This window comes from Indicator indicator, chromosome 1 (assembly GCF_027791375.1).
Source record: "Indicator indicator isolate 239-I01 chromosome 1, UM_Iind_1.1, whole genome shotgun sequence".
Taxonomy (NCBI): Eukaryota; Metazoa; Chordata; class Aves; order Piciformes; family Indicatoridae; genus Indicator; species Indicator indicator.
In genome coordinates, this window is record NC_072010.1 from 2868902 (window position 1) to 2887345 (window position 18444).

Below are 18444 nucleotides of genomic sequence, written 5' to 3' on the forward strand. Positions count from 1 at the left end.
CCCAAACTAGATCAGGTTGCCCAGAGCCCTGTTAAGCTTCACCTTGAATATCTCCAGGGATGGGGCCCCAACCACCTCCCTGGGCAGCCTGTTCCAGTGTTCCACCACCCTCATAGTAAAGAACTTGTTCCTAACATCCGATCTAAATCTGCTCTTTTCTAGTTTGAAGCCACTGCCCCTTGTCCTGTCACTGCAGGCCTTTGTAAACAGTCTTTCTCCAGCCTTCTTGTAGTCCCCGTTCAGGTGCTGGAAGGTCAATATTAGGTCTCCCTGGAGCCTCCAGGCTGAACACCCCCAGGTCCCTCAGCCTGTCCTCCTAGCAGAGGTGCTTCAACCCCCTGATCATTTTCATGGCCCTCCTCTGGATCCATTCCATCAGGTCCATGTCCTTCTGAGTGTTGAGGGCTCCAGACCTGTACACACTACTCCAAGTGAGGTCTCACCAGAGGCAAGTGGCAGAATAACCTCTCTGGATCTGCGGGCAATGTATCTTTTGATGCAGCCCAGGATGTGGGGCAGGCCTGAACTTCAGCAAGGCCTTTGACACCGTCCCCCATAGCAAACTCCTGGCCAAGCTGGCAGCCTGTGGGCTGCACAGGTGCACTCTGTGCTGAGTTAAGAACTGGCTGGAGGGCCAGAGAGTGGTGGTGAATGGTGCCACTGCCAGCTGGCAGCCAGTCACTAGTGGTGTCCCCCAGGGATCAGTGCTGGGCCCCATCCTGTTCAATATCTTTATTGATGATCTGGATGAGGGGATTGAGTCCATCATCAGTAAGTTTGCAGATGGCATCAAGCTGGGGGCAGGTGTTGATCTGTTAGAGGGTATGAGGGTCCTGCAGAGGGACCTTGACAGGCTGCACAGATGGGCAGAGTCCAAGGGCAGGAGATTTAACACATCTAAGTGCAGGGCCACAACACACATTGGCCACAACAACCCCATGCAGTGCTACAGGCTGGGGACAGAGTGGCTGGAGAGCAGCCAGGCAGAAAGAGACTGTGTCCAGTTCTGGGCCTTTTAGTTTAAGAAAGATGTTGAGATGCTAGAATGTGTCCAGAGAAGGGCAACAAAGCCCTGGAGCACAGACCCTCTGAGGAGAGGCTGAGGGAGCTGGGGGTGTTTAGCCTGGAGAAGAGGAGGCTCAGGGGAGACCTCATTGCTGTCTACAACTCCCTGAAGGGAGGTTGTAGCCAGGAGGGGGTTGGTCTCTTCTCCCAGGCAACCAGTTGCAGAACAAGAGGACATAATCTCAAGCTGTGTAGGGGGAGGTTTAGGCTTGATCTTAGAAAGTTCTTTACAGAAAGAGAGATTGGCCATTGGAATGGGCTGCCCAGGGCGGTGGTGGGGTTGATGTCCCTAGAGGTGTTTAATAAAAGCCTGGGTGAGGCACTTAATGCCATGGTCTAGTTGATTAGTTAGGGTTGGGTGATTGGTTGGACTTGATGATCTTGGAGTTTTCTTCTAACCTGGTTGATTCTGTGATTCTGTGACCTTCTGTGCTGCAAGCTCACACTGTCTGCTCATGTCCAGCTTCTCATCCATCAGCACCCCCAGGTCTTTTTCCACAGGGCTGCTTTCTATCACCTCATCCCCCATTCTGTACTGATAGTGAGGATTGTTCCAGCCCAGGTGCAGAACCCTGCACTTGTTCTTGTTGAACCTCATCATCAGTGCTGACAGACACTGAGCTCTGAAGTGCTTAATTCCCATTTGTGAATTAGAAGGATGTGCTTCATATTTCGCCACCTTGTGAGGTTCTCTGCTGTGGCTCAGTAAGACTTTGGGGGTTCCTCATTGCAGAGATACAGGCTTCAAAGTGGAAATGCATGCAGCTTTATTTGCTTCTTGAAAAAGAGGGAACCTGTGTAGTGATAACAAAAGATGATGAGATCCTGCTGCTTCCTTTTGCTTCAGTTGCAGTGCAAAGGGTGTTCTTTGGCTTACAATTTAAAAGCACTGTGAGAGAAGATAGCACAAAACTTGCTTGGGTTTTCATCTGTCACTTAAGTAATGTGTTAGTTAAAGGAGGAGCACAAAGAGGAGCTAAAAGAGCTGAAAAATCTGAGTCAGCTTGAATAAGGTAGATTTTATTTCCTGCTAGATCCTTCTTTGGGTGGATGGGTAATGCCTCACAATTTTTTAGCATGGTGAAAATAGTAAATCCATGGGTGGCAAAGGAGGAAAGGTAAGCACTGCTCCCTGAAGTATAAACTGAAGTTGTATAGCTTGGTTTATAGACCTCTCGTAAGAAACAGCTGGAGCAAGACGTGCAGCTCCAGTCTGTGCATGTCACAGCAACACCTCCAGTGTGAAGAAGAGGACTGCAGCATGCAGAGCAGAACAGTTTGCTGTTCCAGGCTTTCACAGGCTTTTAAACACCAATGTGTTTTACTGCTAACAACCTGTTTGTGTGGGGGAGCAGAAAGGGCAAGAAATTGAAGTGTCAGCTGTGGGCAGATTTTTCTTCAGTCACCGCAGGGTTCTTGTTTTTTTTTGATTTTTGGGGTTTTTTTTTATCATTTTGTTCCCTCCATTAAGGCTGTCCTCTTCTCCAAGCCATTAAACAACACACTAGGAGAAACCAAGTCAGAGGTTCTACAAAGAAAGCTTTTCTTAGCTTTTCCTCTTTACTGCTTTCAGCAGCTGCTGCAGAAACATAGCATTTTTAGTCTGTGTTTTACCTTGGCTTTGGACTGCTTATAAACATACTAAAAGCTATGTTTCTTAGCTCTGTTTCTCTAGGCATAGTTAATAAAAATCCCTTTCTTACAAAAGCTTAGCTTTTCTTGGCTTAGTCTAGCACTATTTAACACCTCAAACAACCTAAGGAGTTCTTTTGGGCTTGTTCAGCCTGGAGAAGAGAAGGCTTAGAGGAGACCTAATTGCAGCATTTCAGTGCTTTAAGGGAGCTTTAAGAAAGCTGGAGGAGGACTTTTTTACAAGGGCATGTAGCAATAGGACTAAGGGTAATGGCTTACAGACTGGAGGAGGGTAGATTTAGATTGCATGTTAGGAAGAAGTTCTTTACTGTGAGGGTGGTGAGGCACTGGAACAAGTTGTCCAGAGAGGTTGTAGATGCCCCATCCCTAGAAGTGTTCAAAGCCAGGTTGGATGAAGCTTTGAGCAACCTGTTCTAGTGGAAGTTGGCCCTGCCCATGGCAGAGGGTTTGTAATTAGATGGTCTTTAAGGTATCTTCCAGTCCAATCCATTCTATGATAAAGCATGAAGGTCATCAAACCCTGATGAGGATGACATTTGTCTTCCTGAGTAGACTTTTCCTATGTCTCTGCTGTAGAAGAGCATTTTAGCAATGGAAATTGTAGGAAGGAGGAGATCAGCAAGGAAATGGCATCAAACTATGATTTGGGTCCCAGAGGAGCACCTCTGTGGTTTTTTTTCCCTCTGCCATCCTCCTGTTAGAATAAATCAGTGGATTTGATTAGGAAAATGAAACTGGCTGCTTTAAATGAGGCTGATGATGTAAGATGGCATTTAACTTTGAGATTTAATCTGTGTTTGTTACATGGTGAGGTCTTCTTAGGCAAAATGTCAATGATGAAGAACTCTACCAGCATGCATCACCTAGCACACCTGAGCAGTCCCCTTTTTACCTTTAGCTTAGGACTGATACAAGTACTCTGATACTCCAACTGTGGCTAGGGGGTTTGGTTTGATTTTCTTTCCCAATTTATATCATAGAATCATAGAACGGTTTGGGTTGGAAGGGACCACCAAAGGTCACAGGATGTTAGGGGTTGGAAGGGACCTCTGGAGATCTTCAAGTCCAACCCCTCTCCCAGAGCAGGAGCATAGAATCTAGTTCAGGTCACACAGGAATGCATCCAGACAGGTCTTGAAAGTCTCCAGAGAAGGAAACTCCACAACCTCTCTGGGCAGCCTGTTCCAGTGTTCTGCAACCCTTACAGTAAAGAAGTTCTTCCTCATGTTGAGGTGGAACCTCCTGTGCTATAGTTTATATCCACTCCCCCTTGTCCTATCAGAGTGAGCAGAGGCTGTCCCTTCCTTTCTGACACCCAGCCCTCAGATACTAATAAACATTTATTAGATCCCCTCTCAGTCTTCTGCTCTCCAGACTAAAAAGCCCCAGGTCTCTTCAGCCTTTCCTCATCAGGCAGTGCTCCAGACCCTTAATCATCCTTGTAGCCCTCTGTTGGACTGAATTAGATAAGATCATCCAGTCCAACCCCCTCTGCAGTAAGCAGGGACATCAGGTTGCCCAGAGCCTTCTCAAGCCTTACCTTGAATATCTCCAGGGATGGGGCCTCAACTTGCCTCCCTGTGCAACCTGTTGCAGTGTTCCACTACCCTCATGGTAAAGAACTGTACCCTAGCAAGGGCACTAGAATTATCTAACAGCTTTGTCTAAAGTACAGACCAGAACCAATTAGCCTTTCAAATAGTTTTGCTTTGTTTAGCTCTACAGAGCAGAACACAGTAGTAGCACTTTAGTTACTGGAGATACTTGATCTCACTCTGAATGCAAATAAAGAGCTGCTGTGCTGAGTGACTTTGCATAGTCAATATTGAAGCTTGCTTTTTACCTGTTGTCCCACATAAAGGCTCTGTTGTCTGCCTTGTTCTGTGTATATGCACTGATAACACAGTGTGCTGCTAACCTCATCCCTGAAGCTAAAAGGAGCTTGGAAATTTGCCTTCATGTTAGGACTTTGTGTTACTGCAGCAGCCTGTTTGGTGTCAGATGACTAAACACATGCATCCTCTGGGAGGAATAACACCTTGTACCAGTACACATTAGGGACTGACCTGCTGGAAAGCAGCTCCACAAAGAAGGACCTTGGAGTCCTGGTGGGCAGTAAGGTATCCAGGGGACAGCAGTGTGCTGTAGTGGCATCCTGGGGTGCAGTAGGTCAAGGGAGGTTCTTCTCCCCTTTTGCTCTGCCCTGGTGACACCACATCTGCAGTGTTGTGTCCATTTCTACTGCATCCTGGGGTGCAGTAGGAACAATATGTCCAGCAGGTCAAGGGGAGGTTCTTCTGCCCTTGTGCTCTGCCCTGGTGACACCACATCTGGAGTGCTGGGTCCATTTCTGGGCTCCCAGTTCAAGAGAGAGGGAACTAGTGGCAAGAGTCCAGTGGAGGGCCACAAAGATCATGAGGGGAGTGGAGCATCTCTTCATGAGGAGAGGTTGAGAGACCTGGGGCTGTTTAGCCTGCAGAAGAGCAGTCTGAGAGGAAATCTTATTAACATTTACAGATATCTGAGGGTGGGTGTGAAGAAGAGGGTTCCTGTCTCTTTGAAGTGGTGGCCAGTGACAGGATGAGGGGCAAGAGACACAGAATCAACCTCAACAGGGGGGAAAAAATTCTTTACTGGGAGGGTTATGGAGCACTGGACCAGGCTGCCCAGAGAGGATGTGGAGTTTCCTTCTCTGGAGACATTCACAACCCACCTGGCTGTGTTTCTGTGTTGCCTGCCCTAGGTGATCCTGCTTTGGCAGGGAGGTTGGACTCTGATCTCCAGTCGTCCCTTCCAACCTTTACCATTCTATGACAGTAATAAGTGAATGCTCTGGTTACAGCAGAGTAAGAGGTAGTCCTTGTCTCCCAAAAGAAGGAAAGGTGTGAGGAGGTCAGTAGGACATGGTAAGGACACTGGTTTGTAAACACAGCTCTGTGATGTTTAGTGGCTTTTAAAACCAGGCAATAAAGGTTCTCAATTTTCTGTTCCACGTAAAACAAAACAGCATTAGCTAGGAGTTAACTAAAAGCAAAATGAGAGAGGAAAGTCAGTGGGCAAGGAGGGGGCTTGTGGGCCACTGGACAGAGGTGAAGAGCAAGGCTTTTTGGGGTGTCAGGTAGTGATAGGACTAGGGGGAACGGAGCAACATTAGAAGTGGGGAGATTCAGTTTGGATGTTAGGAAGAAGTTCTTCACCATGAGGTCCACCAGGTGGACACTGGAAGAGGTTGCCCAAGGAGATGGTAGAAGCCCAATCCCTGGAAGGTTTTAAGGCCAGGCTGGATGTGGCTCTGAGCAACCTGATCTAGTGTGAGGTGTCCCTGCCCATGGCAGGGGATTGGAACCGAATGATCCTTGAGGTCCCCTCCAACCCTGACAGTTCTGTGATTCTAAGGCACAACTGCTTAGAAGAAACTGCTTTTTGGCAGCAGGAGACCAGTGTTAAGAACAAAAAGCATGGAGAGTATTTTAATGTCACCAGTGTCTGAACACCTTCCCTGCTGCAGTGGCTTCTGCATCACTTTCCAGGCATGACTGGCCACATTCCTTTTCTTCTTTAGTCTTTTGTGCCTTGGAGATGGTGTTGTGTAAGGTGGTGAATGAAAAAAAAAAAAAGGAGAGTGGTTTAAAGATCACGAGGCAGAAAATGATTGCTTTGACTTTTTCTGTAAATCAGGTGATTACATTCAAATTCATCAAGCCTGCAGCAAGCCAGATTTTTGCTCCTGGATCTTTTCCGAGTGTGCAGCCTTCCTGCTGTATAATTAGATTGGATCCCAGCAGTCTGTAATAGTTGGGTTTAAAATGCTTCCTGGAAAGTTTCTTCCATCCTGATGTTGAGTCTGTTCAGGTGTTTGCTTTCAGGAAAAAAAAATTGATTAAACATCAGTGAAAGAAGGAGAGCTTTGAGATATGGGTTTAGGTGATGCTTATGCAGTGCTAGGCTGAAATGCACAGAAACAGAGATAGGAATCAGCTACATTCTGATTTCTGGCTGGTTTCTGAGTGCCATCTAGCGTTTGGTTCCTACCTCAGAAGAGGAAAGCAGACATTTTACACAACTGAACTTCTGTGAAGTCAAAAAGCAGCTCTGCAGAGAAAGGACCTGAGAGTCCTGCTGGAAAACAAGTTCATTGTGAGCCAGCAGTGTGCTCTTGTGGCCAAGAATGCCAGTGGTATTCTGGGGTGCATTAGGCAGAGTGTGGTCAGCAGGCTGAGGGAGGTTTTCCTCTCCCTCCACTCTGCCCCAGTGAGGTCACATTAGGAGTACGGTGCCCAGTGCTGGGCTCTCCAGTTCAAGAGAGACAAGAAACTACTGGAGAGAGTCCAGAAGAAGCCATGAAGATGCTGAGGGCACTGGAGCATCTCTGTATGGAGGAAAGGCTGTGAGACCTGTGGCTGTTTAGCCTGGAGAAGAGAGAGAAGAATGAGGGAAGATCTTCTCAGTACTTATCAATAACTAAAGGGTGAGGGTCAAGAGGATGGGGCCAGGCTCTTTTCAGTGGTGTCTAGTGCTAGGACAAGGGGCAATGGGCATGAACTGGAACACTGAAAGTTTCACCTGAACGTAAGGAAAACCTTCTTTTCTGTGAGAGTGCCAGAGCCCTGGACCAGGCTGCCCAGAAAGGTTGTAGAATCTCCTTCTCTGGAGAATTTCAAATCCCACCTGGACATGATGCTGGGCAATGTTCTCTAGGTGACCCTGTTCTGGCAGAGGGGCTGGACTAGATGATCTCCAGAGGCCCCTTACACACACACACCACCCCACACTATTCTGTGGTAATTTCCTAAAGGACATGGTTTATAATCATACTTTTATTTGAAACTTCCAACAGAAGACTTCCTGGAGAGGAAGTTAGAGGGGATACTACTTGTCTGAGACTTAGGGAGTAAAAATCAACAGAGGCTTCACTTTTTTTTTTCTTTTTTTAACTCCTGTAATGTTATAAAATCTGTTGTATCTCACTGCTGACTTTTATCTCTGTTTTTATTTGCAGATCATGTATGGGACACTAGTTTCCATTATAGTTCTACGATCTGTTTATATAGTATTATGGTAAGTAGCTGTGGAATTCAGCACTGTAAGATACAACTTGGTGTTTGTATCTTCCTTTGGTGAGCTTAGTGTGAAGGAACTGGCAATGGCAAAGCTTCTTTACTTAGGTGCATGGTGCTAGTTTGTGTGCTGGTCTTGTCAGACCCTGCACCTAGGTCAATACTAGGTATCAGTAAAGGCTTGGGGATGATGAAATTCAGAGCAGCCATGCAGAAAAGGACTTGGAGGTGCTGGTGGGTGAGAACCTGGGCATAAGGAAGCAGTGGGTACTTGCAGCCCAGAAGGCAAACAGCATCCTGAGCTTCATTAAAAGAAGTGTGGCCAGCAGATGAAGAGAGGTGATTCTGCCATTTGACTCCGCTCTGCTGAGACCTCCCCTGTAGTGCTGTGTCTACCTCTGGAGCCCTCTACACAGGAAGGACATGGATCTGATGGAGCAGGTCCAGAGAAGGGCCATGAAAATGATCAGGGAGCTGAAACACCTCTGCTATGAGGACAGGCTGAGGGAGCTGGGGGTGAAGAAGAAGCAGCAGCTCCAGGGAGACAGAATAATAATGACTTTCCAGTGCCTGAAGAGGGCTACAAGAAGGCTGCAGAGGAACTGTTTACAAAGGCCTGTAGTGATTGGACAGGGGACAATGGCTTCAAACTATAGGTGAGCAGATTTAGATTGGATGTTAGGAACAAGTTCTTTACCATGAGGGTAGTGGAACACCAGAACAGATTGCCCAGGAGGTGGTTGTGGTTCCATCCCTGCAGATATTCACGGTGAGGCTCAACAGGGCTCTGGGCAACCTGATCTAGTTGAGGATGCCCCTGCTGACTGCAGAGGGGCTTGGACTAGGTGACCTTTGGAGGTCCCTTCCAACCCAGACCATTCAATGATTCTATGATTACCTTCCAATTGCAATTCCAGTTAATTTGGTTTGACTTCTCCCACAGTGTACAAGTAAATGTTCAGAGACTTTTATTAAGCAAGAAGAACTTCAAACCAATAGTGTCTTGCTTGCAGCTTTTGAAAGAACCATCAGTTTAAAGACACTTTACAAACCCATGAACATGGAAACTTTAATGCTAACCTAAAAAACTTAAGTGATGTTACCTTAATTCACCTCCAAAGGAAACTAAGTTGAATCAAGTTCAGATCATTTAGTTCTTTTTTTCTTCTACCAGGATTGAGCACAGTTTCAGGTACTTAGATTAAATTTTCCTTCTGCCTTCCTGGACAAACCCTTGGGGGGCCTTTTCTCTTTCTAGTCCTGCAAGTTCCACACACTTCTGTATTCTCATAACTTCTGAAGCATTTTCACAGAGTCACAGAATATATCTCATTGAAAGAGATCTCTTAAGGTATCCAGTCCAGCCCTTGACCTAGCACTGAAGGGTCAACACTAAACCATGTCCCTAAGTCCTAGGTCCACACACTGCTTAAACACCTCCAGGGGTGGTGACTCAACCACTGCCCTGGGCAGCCTGTTCCAATGTTTGAGAACCCTTTCAGTGAAGAAATATTTCCTAATATTCAGCCTAAACCTCCTCTGGCACAGTTTGAAACCATTTCCTCTAGTGCTGTTGCTTGACACCAAGGAGAAGAGGCTGCTCTCTCCTTGCTCCAACCTCCCTTCAGGTAGTTATAGAGAGCAATCCTCTTCTCTAGAGTGAACACCCCCAGCTCCCTCAGATGCTCCTCATAGCCCAGGTGTTCCAGGCCCTTCTCCAGCCTCATTACCCTTCTCCAGACTTGCTGCAGCACCTCAGTGTCGTTCCTGACAGTGAGTGGCCCACAACTGAACACAGTACTCAAGGTGTGGTCTCACCAGTGCTGAGCACAAAAGGATGATCACCTCCCTGTTCCTGCTGGCCACAGTGTTTCTAATCCAAGCCAGGATGCCATTGGCTTTCTTGGCCAGCTGGGCCATGACTCATGTTCAGGCAACTGTCAACCAACACCCCCAGGTCCCTCTCCAAGTTGCAGCTTTCCAGTCAGACATCCCCAAGTCTACCTGATCTTCTGTTACTGTTGATACCACTGGTATCATCCCTCCTGGGGTATCATTGTGTGTCTCCAGCAAAGTCTGTCTCTAGAGTTCCACCTACTCTTTTGGTTCAGTTCTAGGGATCTGAAATGTATTTTCTTCATTAACTACCTTACTTCATTGCAACCTGGCCCTACAAAGACTTGCTGCCCCTGTTGGTTATATTATGCAAACTTGTTAGGAAGCTAGGATAAGGAGACAAGTAAGTTTAACTACTTGTAAATTTTGATTGAACTACTCCTAATTTCAAATTAGTTTTGCTGGGGAGGCTGTGCCAAGCTGAAGGTACCTTTTCTTTTCTCTAGAAGCCACTTTTGGATCTAGATAAAGATGTCCCTTTTCATTGCAGGGAGGATAGACTAGATAACCTTGAAAGGTTCCTTCCAAGCCAAACCATTCTGTGAACCTGATCCAGTTGAAGATATCCCTGCTGACTGCAGGAGGTTGGACTAGATGAACTTGAAAGGTCCCCTCCAAGCCAAACCATTCTATGATTTACTTCCTTTGCATTGCTCAAACATTTTCCTGTCTTTCCACTGACAGTGCCAGCACTTGTCCGTGCCTGGTTCAACCCCCACTTCTGCTGATTTTCTTTCTTCCTGCCTTAACACACCTATTAACTTCCTATCACTTACATTTCTTAGTGCAGAAGTTGAAGTCACTCTGAGTTGAGAGTAAAAATCTCAAAGAGCAACCTTCCAGGCTGCTGCTTCCACCTCTCCTCATCATTTATTGCTGCTCCTGCCTGTTTCCCACACACTTCTCCTCTGTTTCTTGCATCTGCTTCCTTCCCAAGATTACAACTTGGCAAATGTTCTCTCTTCACAAAGCATGTTCCCCATTAATAAGTGATGCCAGCCTCTCATTCTTTCAGAAAACACCACCATTTATTCCCTGAACAATCCTAGCTATAATTCCTTAATTACCAGCATGTATAACATGCCAATTAGTGCTCTTCATGTCCTGGGCTTGCTGATGTCTCTAGAGCACTGAGTCAGGAATATCACAGTGTAGCCTCTGCCATGTGCCTCCTGGTTCTCAATCACAGGATGTTAGGAGTTGGAAGGGACCTCCAAAGATCATCAAGTCTAACCCCCCTGCCAGAGCAGGACCATAGAATCCAGCACAGGTCACACAGGAACACATCCAGCTGGGCCTTGAAAGTCTCCAGAGAAGGAGACTCCACAACCTCTCTGGGCAGCCTGTTCCAGTGCTCTGTGAACCTCACAGTGAAGAAGTTCCTCCTCATGTTGAGGTGGAACCTCCTGTGCTGGAGTTTATATCCATTGCCCCTTGTCCTATCACAGGGCACAAGTGAGCAGAGCCTGTCCCCTCCCTCTCGACCCCCATCCCTCAGATATTTATAAACATTTAGTAGATCCCATCTCAGTCTTCTCCTCTCCAGACTAACCAGCCCCAGGGCTCTCAGCCTCTCCTCACCAGGCAGTGCTCCAGTCCCTTAGTCATTCTCACAGCCCTCTGTTGGACTCTCTCAAGTGGATCCCTGTCCCTCCTGAACTGGGGAGCCCAGAACTGGATGCAGTATTCCAGGTGAGGTCGCATTAGGGCAGAGCAGAGGGGCAGGAGAACCTCTCTCAATCTGCTGGACACACTTTTATTAATACATCTCAGGATCCCATTGGCCTTCTTGGCCACAAGGGCACATTGCTGACCCCCATGGATAAGTTGTTATCCACCAGGACTCCCAGGTCCTTCTCCACAGGGCTACTCTCTGGCAGATCACCTCCCAGTCTATACTGGTGCAGTTTACTCTTCTTTCCCAGCTGCAGGACTCTGCACTTTTCCTTGTTGAACCTCATTAGGTTCCTCTTTGCCCAGCTCTCCAGTCTGTCCATGCATGTGTTAGACCAAACAAAGAACAATTTTGCTAGTTTATATTGGCAGGACACTCACTGTGGACATGTAAAACTTGTAGCTGGTTGGCTTGCTGTGTGGAAGAAGCTCTCCCTGTTTTCTTTGCACATAGGTGGTTGTTTAGCCTGGAGAAGACTCCATGGAGACCTGATTATGGCCTTTCTGTAGTTAAAGAAGGACCATAAGAAAGAGCAGAGCAGAGCAAAGGGGCAGAATCTTCTCTCTTGCCCTGCTAGCCACACTCCTCTTGCTGCAGCTCAGCACACAGCTGCCTTCTGTGCTGCATGAGGGCACTGCTGGCTCATGTTGAGCTTCTCCTCAACCAACACCCCCAAGTCTCTTTCTTCAGAGCTACTCTCAACCCACTCTGCACCCAGCTTCTATTTCTGCCTGGGTTTGGTCTGACCAGATGCAGGACCTTGCACTATGACTTGTTGAACCTCATACAGTTGGTACTGGCCCACCTCTCAAGCCTGTCAAGATCCTTCTGGATGCCATCCCTGGATGCCCTCAAGCAAGTCCAGCACACCACATAGCTTGGTGTCACCAGCAACCTTGCTGAGGGTGCACTGGATGCCACTGTCTATGTCACTGACAAATGGCAGTGAAGGATTTGAACCTTTTAGCCATGTTCTGCTGCCCCACTTGCTGCCTTAGGAGAGAGCAACATTTAGGAGAACAGAAATGTAAAAGCTGACCATTTATGAGACCAGTCTTGGAGAATGTGAATTCAGGAGAGAGAGGGGAGGAGGTATAGTAGAGCATTTAAATAGATGAGATTTGAAGCTGAGATTTTTCCTTTTAGAAAACAAAACAACAGCAACAAAAAAACCCAAACAACAACAAAAAATATTTGTATGTAATGGTATTGATGGATGTTACAAGCTGCCTTTAAAGCATCTTGAACTAAGCTATCTTCTTTTCTTCTCTCTAGGGTATACCCATGGCTTAGAGGTCTAGGCTATACATCTTTAACTGTATTTTTAATGGGATTTTTTCTCTGGAATGTGGACAACATTTTCTGTGATAAATTGAGGTGAGTTCTTTCACTTTGAGGTGAGTTCTTTCATTTTGTTCTTTCACTTTTGAGGTGAGTTCTTTCATTTTGAGATGAGCTCTTTGAGATGAGCTCTTTCACTTTGAGGTGAGTTCTTTCACTTTGAGGTGAGTTCTTTCACTTTGAGGTGAGTTCTTTCACTTTGTTCTTTCACTTTGAGGTGAGTTCCTTCACTTTGAGGTGAGTTCCTTCACTTTGAGGTGAGTTCTTTCACTTTGAGATGAGCTCTTTCACTTTAAGGTGAGCTTTCACTTTGAAGTGAGCTCTTTCTCTTTGAGATGAGCTCTTTCACTTTGTCCACAGAGCTCTTAAAAACCTTTTAGCATAAAGCTTTGTTTTTCCTCTGCTGTGTATTCTAGTCCACCTCATGCTTTCTATGGTATGCTGCCTACAAAACATTCATGAGGGTGTTATCCAGTTTACTTATGACTAATTTCCCCACTCAACTATTTCTTTAATGTCTTTTTTTTCATCCTTGAATAGATTTATTTGGAAAAACAGATGATATGTCTCTTTAACTTCAGTTTAAATTGAGAGAAAGTAATGTCACTGAAGTAATTTTTGAGCCTCTGTGGCTTGCTAAAGCTTGCTATTCACACTTGATTTCATCTGAAAGAGCTTTTTATCCTGCCTTTTTTTTTTTCTTCATTTGGTTTCTGCTTTTGCCATTTCCAAGGAAAATATCAACAGCAATAGTTCTGCAGGTTAAAGAAATATCTGTTGCAATATACCTGTCAGCAGTAAACAAGAGCTGCTTGAACAGTAACTCTGTGAGCCAATACACCATGCTTGGCTGTCATCATTAGCCTCAAGTTTTCTGGCTTATCACTTGTAGAGGAGGCCAAGAAGGACTTTTTCTCTCTTTAATGTATTGCCAAGGGGGGTAAAAAAAAAGGCTTCTAGATAAAGCTTGTAGGAACCTACCATCTGGCAGCCCAGAAGGACTGTTGTATCCTGGGCTGCATCAAAGACATTGTGGCCAGCTATTTGAGGGAGGAAATTCTACCCCTCTACTCTGCTCTGCTCAGACTCCACTTGCACTGCTGGGTCCAGCTCTGGAGTCCTCAGCACAGGAGAGATACGGACCTGTTGAAGAGGGACAGAGGAGGCCACAACCATGGTGCAAGGTCTGGAACCTCTCTTCTGTGAGGACAAGCTGAGAGAGCTGGGGTGTTCAGCCTGAGAAGGTGTGGAGAGACCTTTCTGTGGCTTTTCAGTACCTAAAAGGGGCCTCTAAGGAAGATGAGGACAATCTTTTTAGCAGGGTCTGTTGTGAGAGGACAAGAAGTAATGGATTTAAGCTAAAAGAGGGGAGATTTAGACCAGATATAAGGAAGACATTTTTTACACTTAAAGTGGTGAGACACTGGCCCAGGTTGCCCAGAGAGGCAGTAGATGCCCAGTCCCTGAAAACACTCCAGGTCAGGTTGTTTGGGGCTCTAAGCAACCTGCTCTAGTTGCAGATGTCCCTGCTGACTGCAGTGGGGTTGGATTAGATGATCTTGAATGGTCCCTTTCCAACCCAAACCATTCTGTGGTTCTGGCTGCATACCCTGTCTGTGATGAAAGACCACCAGTCCAACAGGTTGTTTTCTTAATGTGTGTGCCTCTGGAACTGGACAGCTGCATTTTTTTTGGCTTGGTTGTGTTCCACCACAAGCTGGGGAAGATGGGAAGGTTGATGCCAGCATCCAGAAAATCCATTCTTGAGCAATACACTGTTAAGCTGCTGAATCTGTGGTGTCCCAGTAGGTTGCTTTGTCAGGGCCAGACCACAGAGCGCTGTAGATAAGTCTGGTTGCTTCCATCTGCCTCTTTTGGCTCAGGAGTTCCTGCTCTGGGTTAGGCCAACTGAACATTAACTCCAACAGAGTTTGCTTGAAAATTTTCTCAAGAAATATCACAGAATCACAGAATATTAGGAGTTGGAAGGGACCTCCAGACATCATAGGGTACAACCCCCCTGCCAAAGCAGGACCACCTAGGGTAGGCCACACAGGAACACGTCCAGGTTGGCTTTGAAAGTCTCCAGAGAAGGAGACTTCACAACCTCTCTGGGCAGCCTGTTCCAGTGCTCCATCACCTTCACTGTAAAGAAGTTTCTCATGTTGAGGTGAAACTTCCTGTGTTCTAGCTTGTATCCATTATTCCTTGTCCAATTACTGGATGCCACTGAAAAGAGCCTGGCCCCTTCCTCCTGACACCCAGCCCTCAGATATTCATAGACATTCATAAGATCTCCTCTCACCTTTCTCTCCTCCAGACTAAACAGCCCCAGCTCTCTCAGTCTTTCTTCACAGGAGAGATGTTTATGTCCCTTCATCATCCTCATAGCTCTGGCTAGGTGTATTGAGTATAAAATATGGTGCCTCACTCCTAGAATTGCTTGGTACAGATGGGATAGAAAAGTTTTGTGCCAACACAGGTGGGTGGTTATAGAGTCACTTTGCAAATGCTGGCTTCAGGGGTTGATTTTTTGCAGCTGCATCACCTCACTGGTGAGATCATAACCCCCCACAGTTCACCAAGCCTGCTGAGCTGCTGGAGGGCCATGGGGCTTTTGAACTTGATCCTAGACTCAGAGCTTACACCAGCTGCTGAAGCACATTTTTCCATCCTCATTTTGTAAAGGGAAAAAAAAAAAAAACAAACCCAACAACCAGTTACTTCCTGTAATACTTGTTTGGTTATGATGCTGTTAAAAAAAAAAATAAACCCTTGTTTGCTAACTTTGATCAGATGTCTGCAAAGCCTTGAATTTCCCCAGGTGACGTTTTAACCCAAACCTTTGGGAAAAATATATTCCAGTTCCTTGTAAGCTTTTGTTCTCTAAAGATCTACCTTGTGAATCATCCACCTACCTGCTCTTTGGGGTTTTCACGTTCAAAGCTGTATCTTGCTTCAGCTTTTGGGGTTTTGGTTTTCAGATTTCATTAAGTCTGAAGCTTACTTAACAAAAACAAACCCAAAATATCTATAGCACTCAGCTTTCCTGGCTGGATCCATGCACTTTTTGAACTTGAGCTCTGAGAATTCCTGCCATCCAAAGACTCAGAGGTTGTGCTTGGGTGACAGGCTGTGTGCTCCACGTTCCCTGTCATTCCCAGGCAGACTGAATCAAAGCTGTGTGTTCATATTTATGCCTCAGCAGCTCTGGCAACCAAGCAGTAGCTGAGGGATTAGCATTTAGTCAGGGGCCTGAACACTGCAACATCAAGCAGTAAATAAAGTAGCACAGAAGCTGAAGATTTTTCTCCCATAGCACCTGCAATCAGAATTTTCACTGAATGTGAAATGAAAGTCAAAAAGAGAAGACAGGCAGGTGAAAACTTTTACTCACCAAAGCAGGCATTACCTGCAGGAGCCTGGTGAGCAGGAGAAATCAGGGCAGTGTGGTGCCTTCCCTTTCTTTCTCTGTCTCTGTCCCTTGGCCTCTTCCCAAGTAGCTTGCACTCCACAACTATGCAAAATGCAAGCATGTTAGGGGAGTATTGCACAGAATCACAGAATGGTGGAGGGTGGAAGGGCCCTCTGGAGTTCAGCTAGTCCAACCCCCCCTGCTAAAGCAGGGTCACCCAGAGTGGGTTGCACAGGGTCACACACCCAGGTTTGGAATCTCTCCAGAGAAGGAGACTCCACAACATCCCTGGGCAGCCTGATCCAGGCCTTTGGCACCCTCACAGGCAAAGAAGTTTTTCCTTATGTTTAGGTGGAACTTTCTGTGTTCCAGTTTGTGCCCATTGCTCCTTGTCCTATCATTGGGCACCACTGAAAAGAGTCTGGCCCCATCTTCAACACCTGCCATTTAGATATTGCTAAGCATTGAGAAAATCCCCTCTCTGTCTTCTCTTCTCCAGGCTAACCAGCCCCAGGTCTCAGCCTTTCCTCCTCACAGAGATGCTCCAGCATCTTCCTAGCCTCCACTCGACACTCCCCAGTGGTTCCCTGTCTGGAAGAACCCAGGAGGGGACACATTACTCCAAATGTAGCCTCACTAGGGCAAAGCAGAAACTCTCTGCTTTCATTGCTTCCTCACTAAACAGCCATTTTTGCCTTGTGCACAGAGAAAAGCCAGCTCAGCTTCCACAAAGCACAGAATCACACAACATTAGGGCTTGGAAGGGACCTCAAATGATCATCCAGTCCAACCCCCCTGCCAGAGTAGGATCACCTAGAGCAGGTCACACAGGAGCATGTCCAGGCAGGTTTTGAATGCCTCCAGAGAAGGAGACTGCACAACCTCTCTGAGCAGCCTGTTCCAAGGCTCTGGCACCCTCACAGCAAAGAAGTTTTTCCTTATGTTCACATGGAACCTTCTGTGCTCCAGCTTGCACCCACTGCCCTTTGTCCTGTCATTGGGTATCTCTGAGAAGAGCCAGGCTGGTGGTGTGATTGCCAGGTGTCAAGTGGTGATGTCTGATGGATCCTATTTCTTCTCTCATCCTTTAAGATCAGCATTTCATCCTATGTTCACAGGAGTTGGAGGAGGAGAGTGGTAGAACTCCTCTGGGACTGTAAATATATTCCCTGAAATTGAGTGATCACTGACTGTATTGGAAAAGAATAATTGTATGGTGTTTGTTTCTTACAGAGCACTACGAGAGAAGATGCCTCCTGTTGTGGGAGCTGTGACACAGTTTCATGCATGGTGGCATATTCTCACAGGCCTGGGCTCTTACCTCCACATCCTGCTTAGGTAGGAAATGGTTTCTAAACTGGCTGTTAGTCACAGAATCACAGATTTGTTTTGAAATGGTTTCTAAACTGGGTGTTAGTTCACACAAAATCACAGATTTGTTTGGGTTGGAAGAGACCTCTAAGCTCATCGAGTCCAACCATCAACCCAACACCACCATGACCATTAAACCATGCCCTGAACTGCCATGTCCACACTTTTCTTGAACACCTCCAGGGACAATAACTCCACTACCTCCCTGGGCAACCTGTTCCAGTGCCTGACTGCTCTTTCAGTGAAGGAAGTTTTTCCTTATGTCCAACATAAACACCCCTGGTACAACTTAAGGGTGTTTCCTCTCATCCTGTTGCTTGTTGGTTGGGAGAAGAGACCAACACCCACCTTATTCCAGCCTCCTTTCAGGTTGTTGCAGAATGAGGTGGTCTCCCCTCAGCCTCCTTTTCTCCAGGTTAAGCAACACTAAGTTTCTTCAGCAGCTCCTCACAGGACTTGTGCTCTAGATCCTTCACCAGATTTGTTGCCCTTCTCTGGACACATTGCAGTGTCCTGGTAGTGAGGGGCCCAAAACTGAACCTATACAGGGGGACAATCACTTCCCTGGTCCTGCTGGCCACACTGTTGTTGATCCAAGCCAAGGTGCTGTTGGCCTGCTTGGCCACCTGGGCACACTGCTGGCTCATGTTCAGACAGGTGTTGATCAGCACTCCCAGGTCCTTTGGCCTGTAGCATTGCATGGGGTGGTTGTCACCCAAGTGCAGGACTTGGCACTTGGCCTCGTTGAACCTCTCTAGATCCTATCTTCAAAGAGAGCAACACTTCCACCCAGCCCTCAAGCAGATCAACACTTCCACCCAACTTGATCTCGTCTGCAGACTTTCTGAGGGTGCTCTCCATCCCTTTGACAAGATCATTGATAGAGATATTGAAGAGGACTGACCCCAATACTGAGCCCTGAGTCACCAGCTGGATTCCATTCCATTCACCACCACTCTCTGGGCTCAGCC

General features: G+C 46.6%; 1 protein-coding gene across 2 annotated transcripts in view; it reads left to right on the top strand.

The window, feature by feature from the left end:
* ACER3 (alkaline ceramidase 3) overlaps positions 1–18444 on the top strand; it is an 87531-nt gene that overhangs the window by 63852 nt on the left and 5235 nt on the right. For both annotated transcript variants that reach the window (XM_054385022.1, XM_054385031.1), the window contains 3 exons: positions 7718–7776; positions 12622–12723; positions 17336–17440. In XM_054385022.1, the coding sequence (XP_054240997.1) occupies positions 7718–7776; positions 12622–12723; positions 17336–17440 (266 nt within the window). The remainder of the gene's footprint in view (positions 1–7717; positions 7777–12621; positions 12724–17335; positions 17441–18444) is intronic.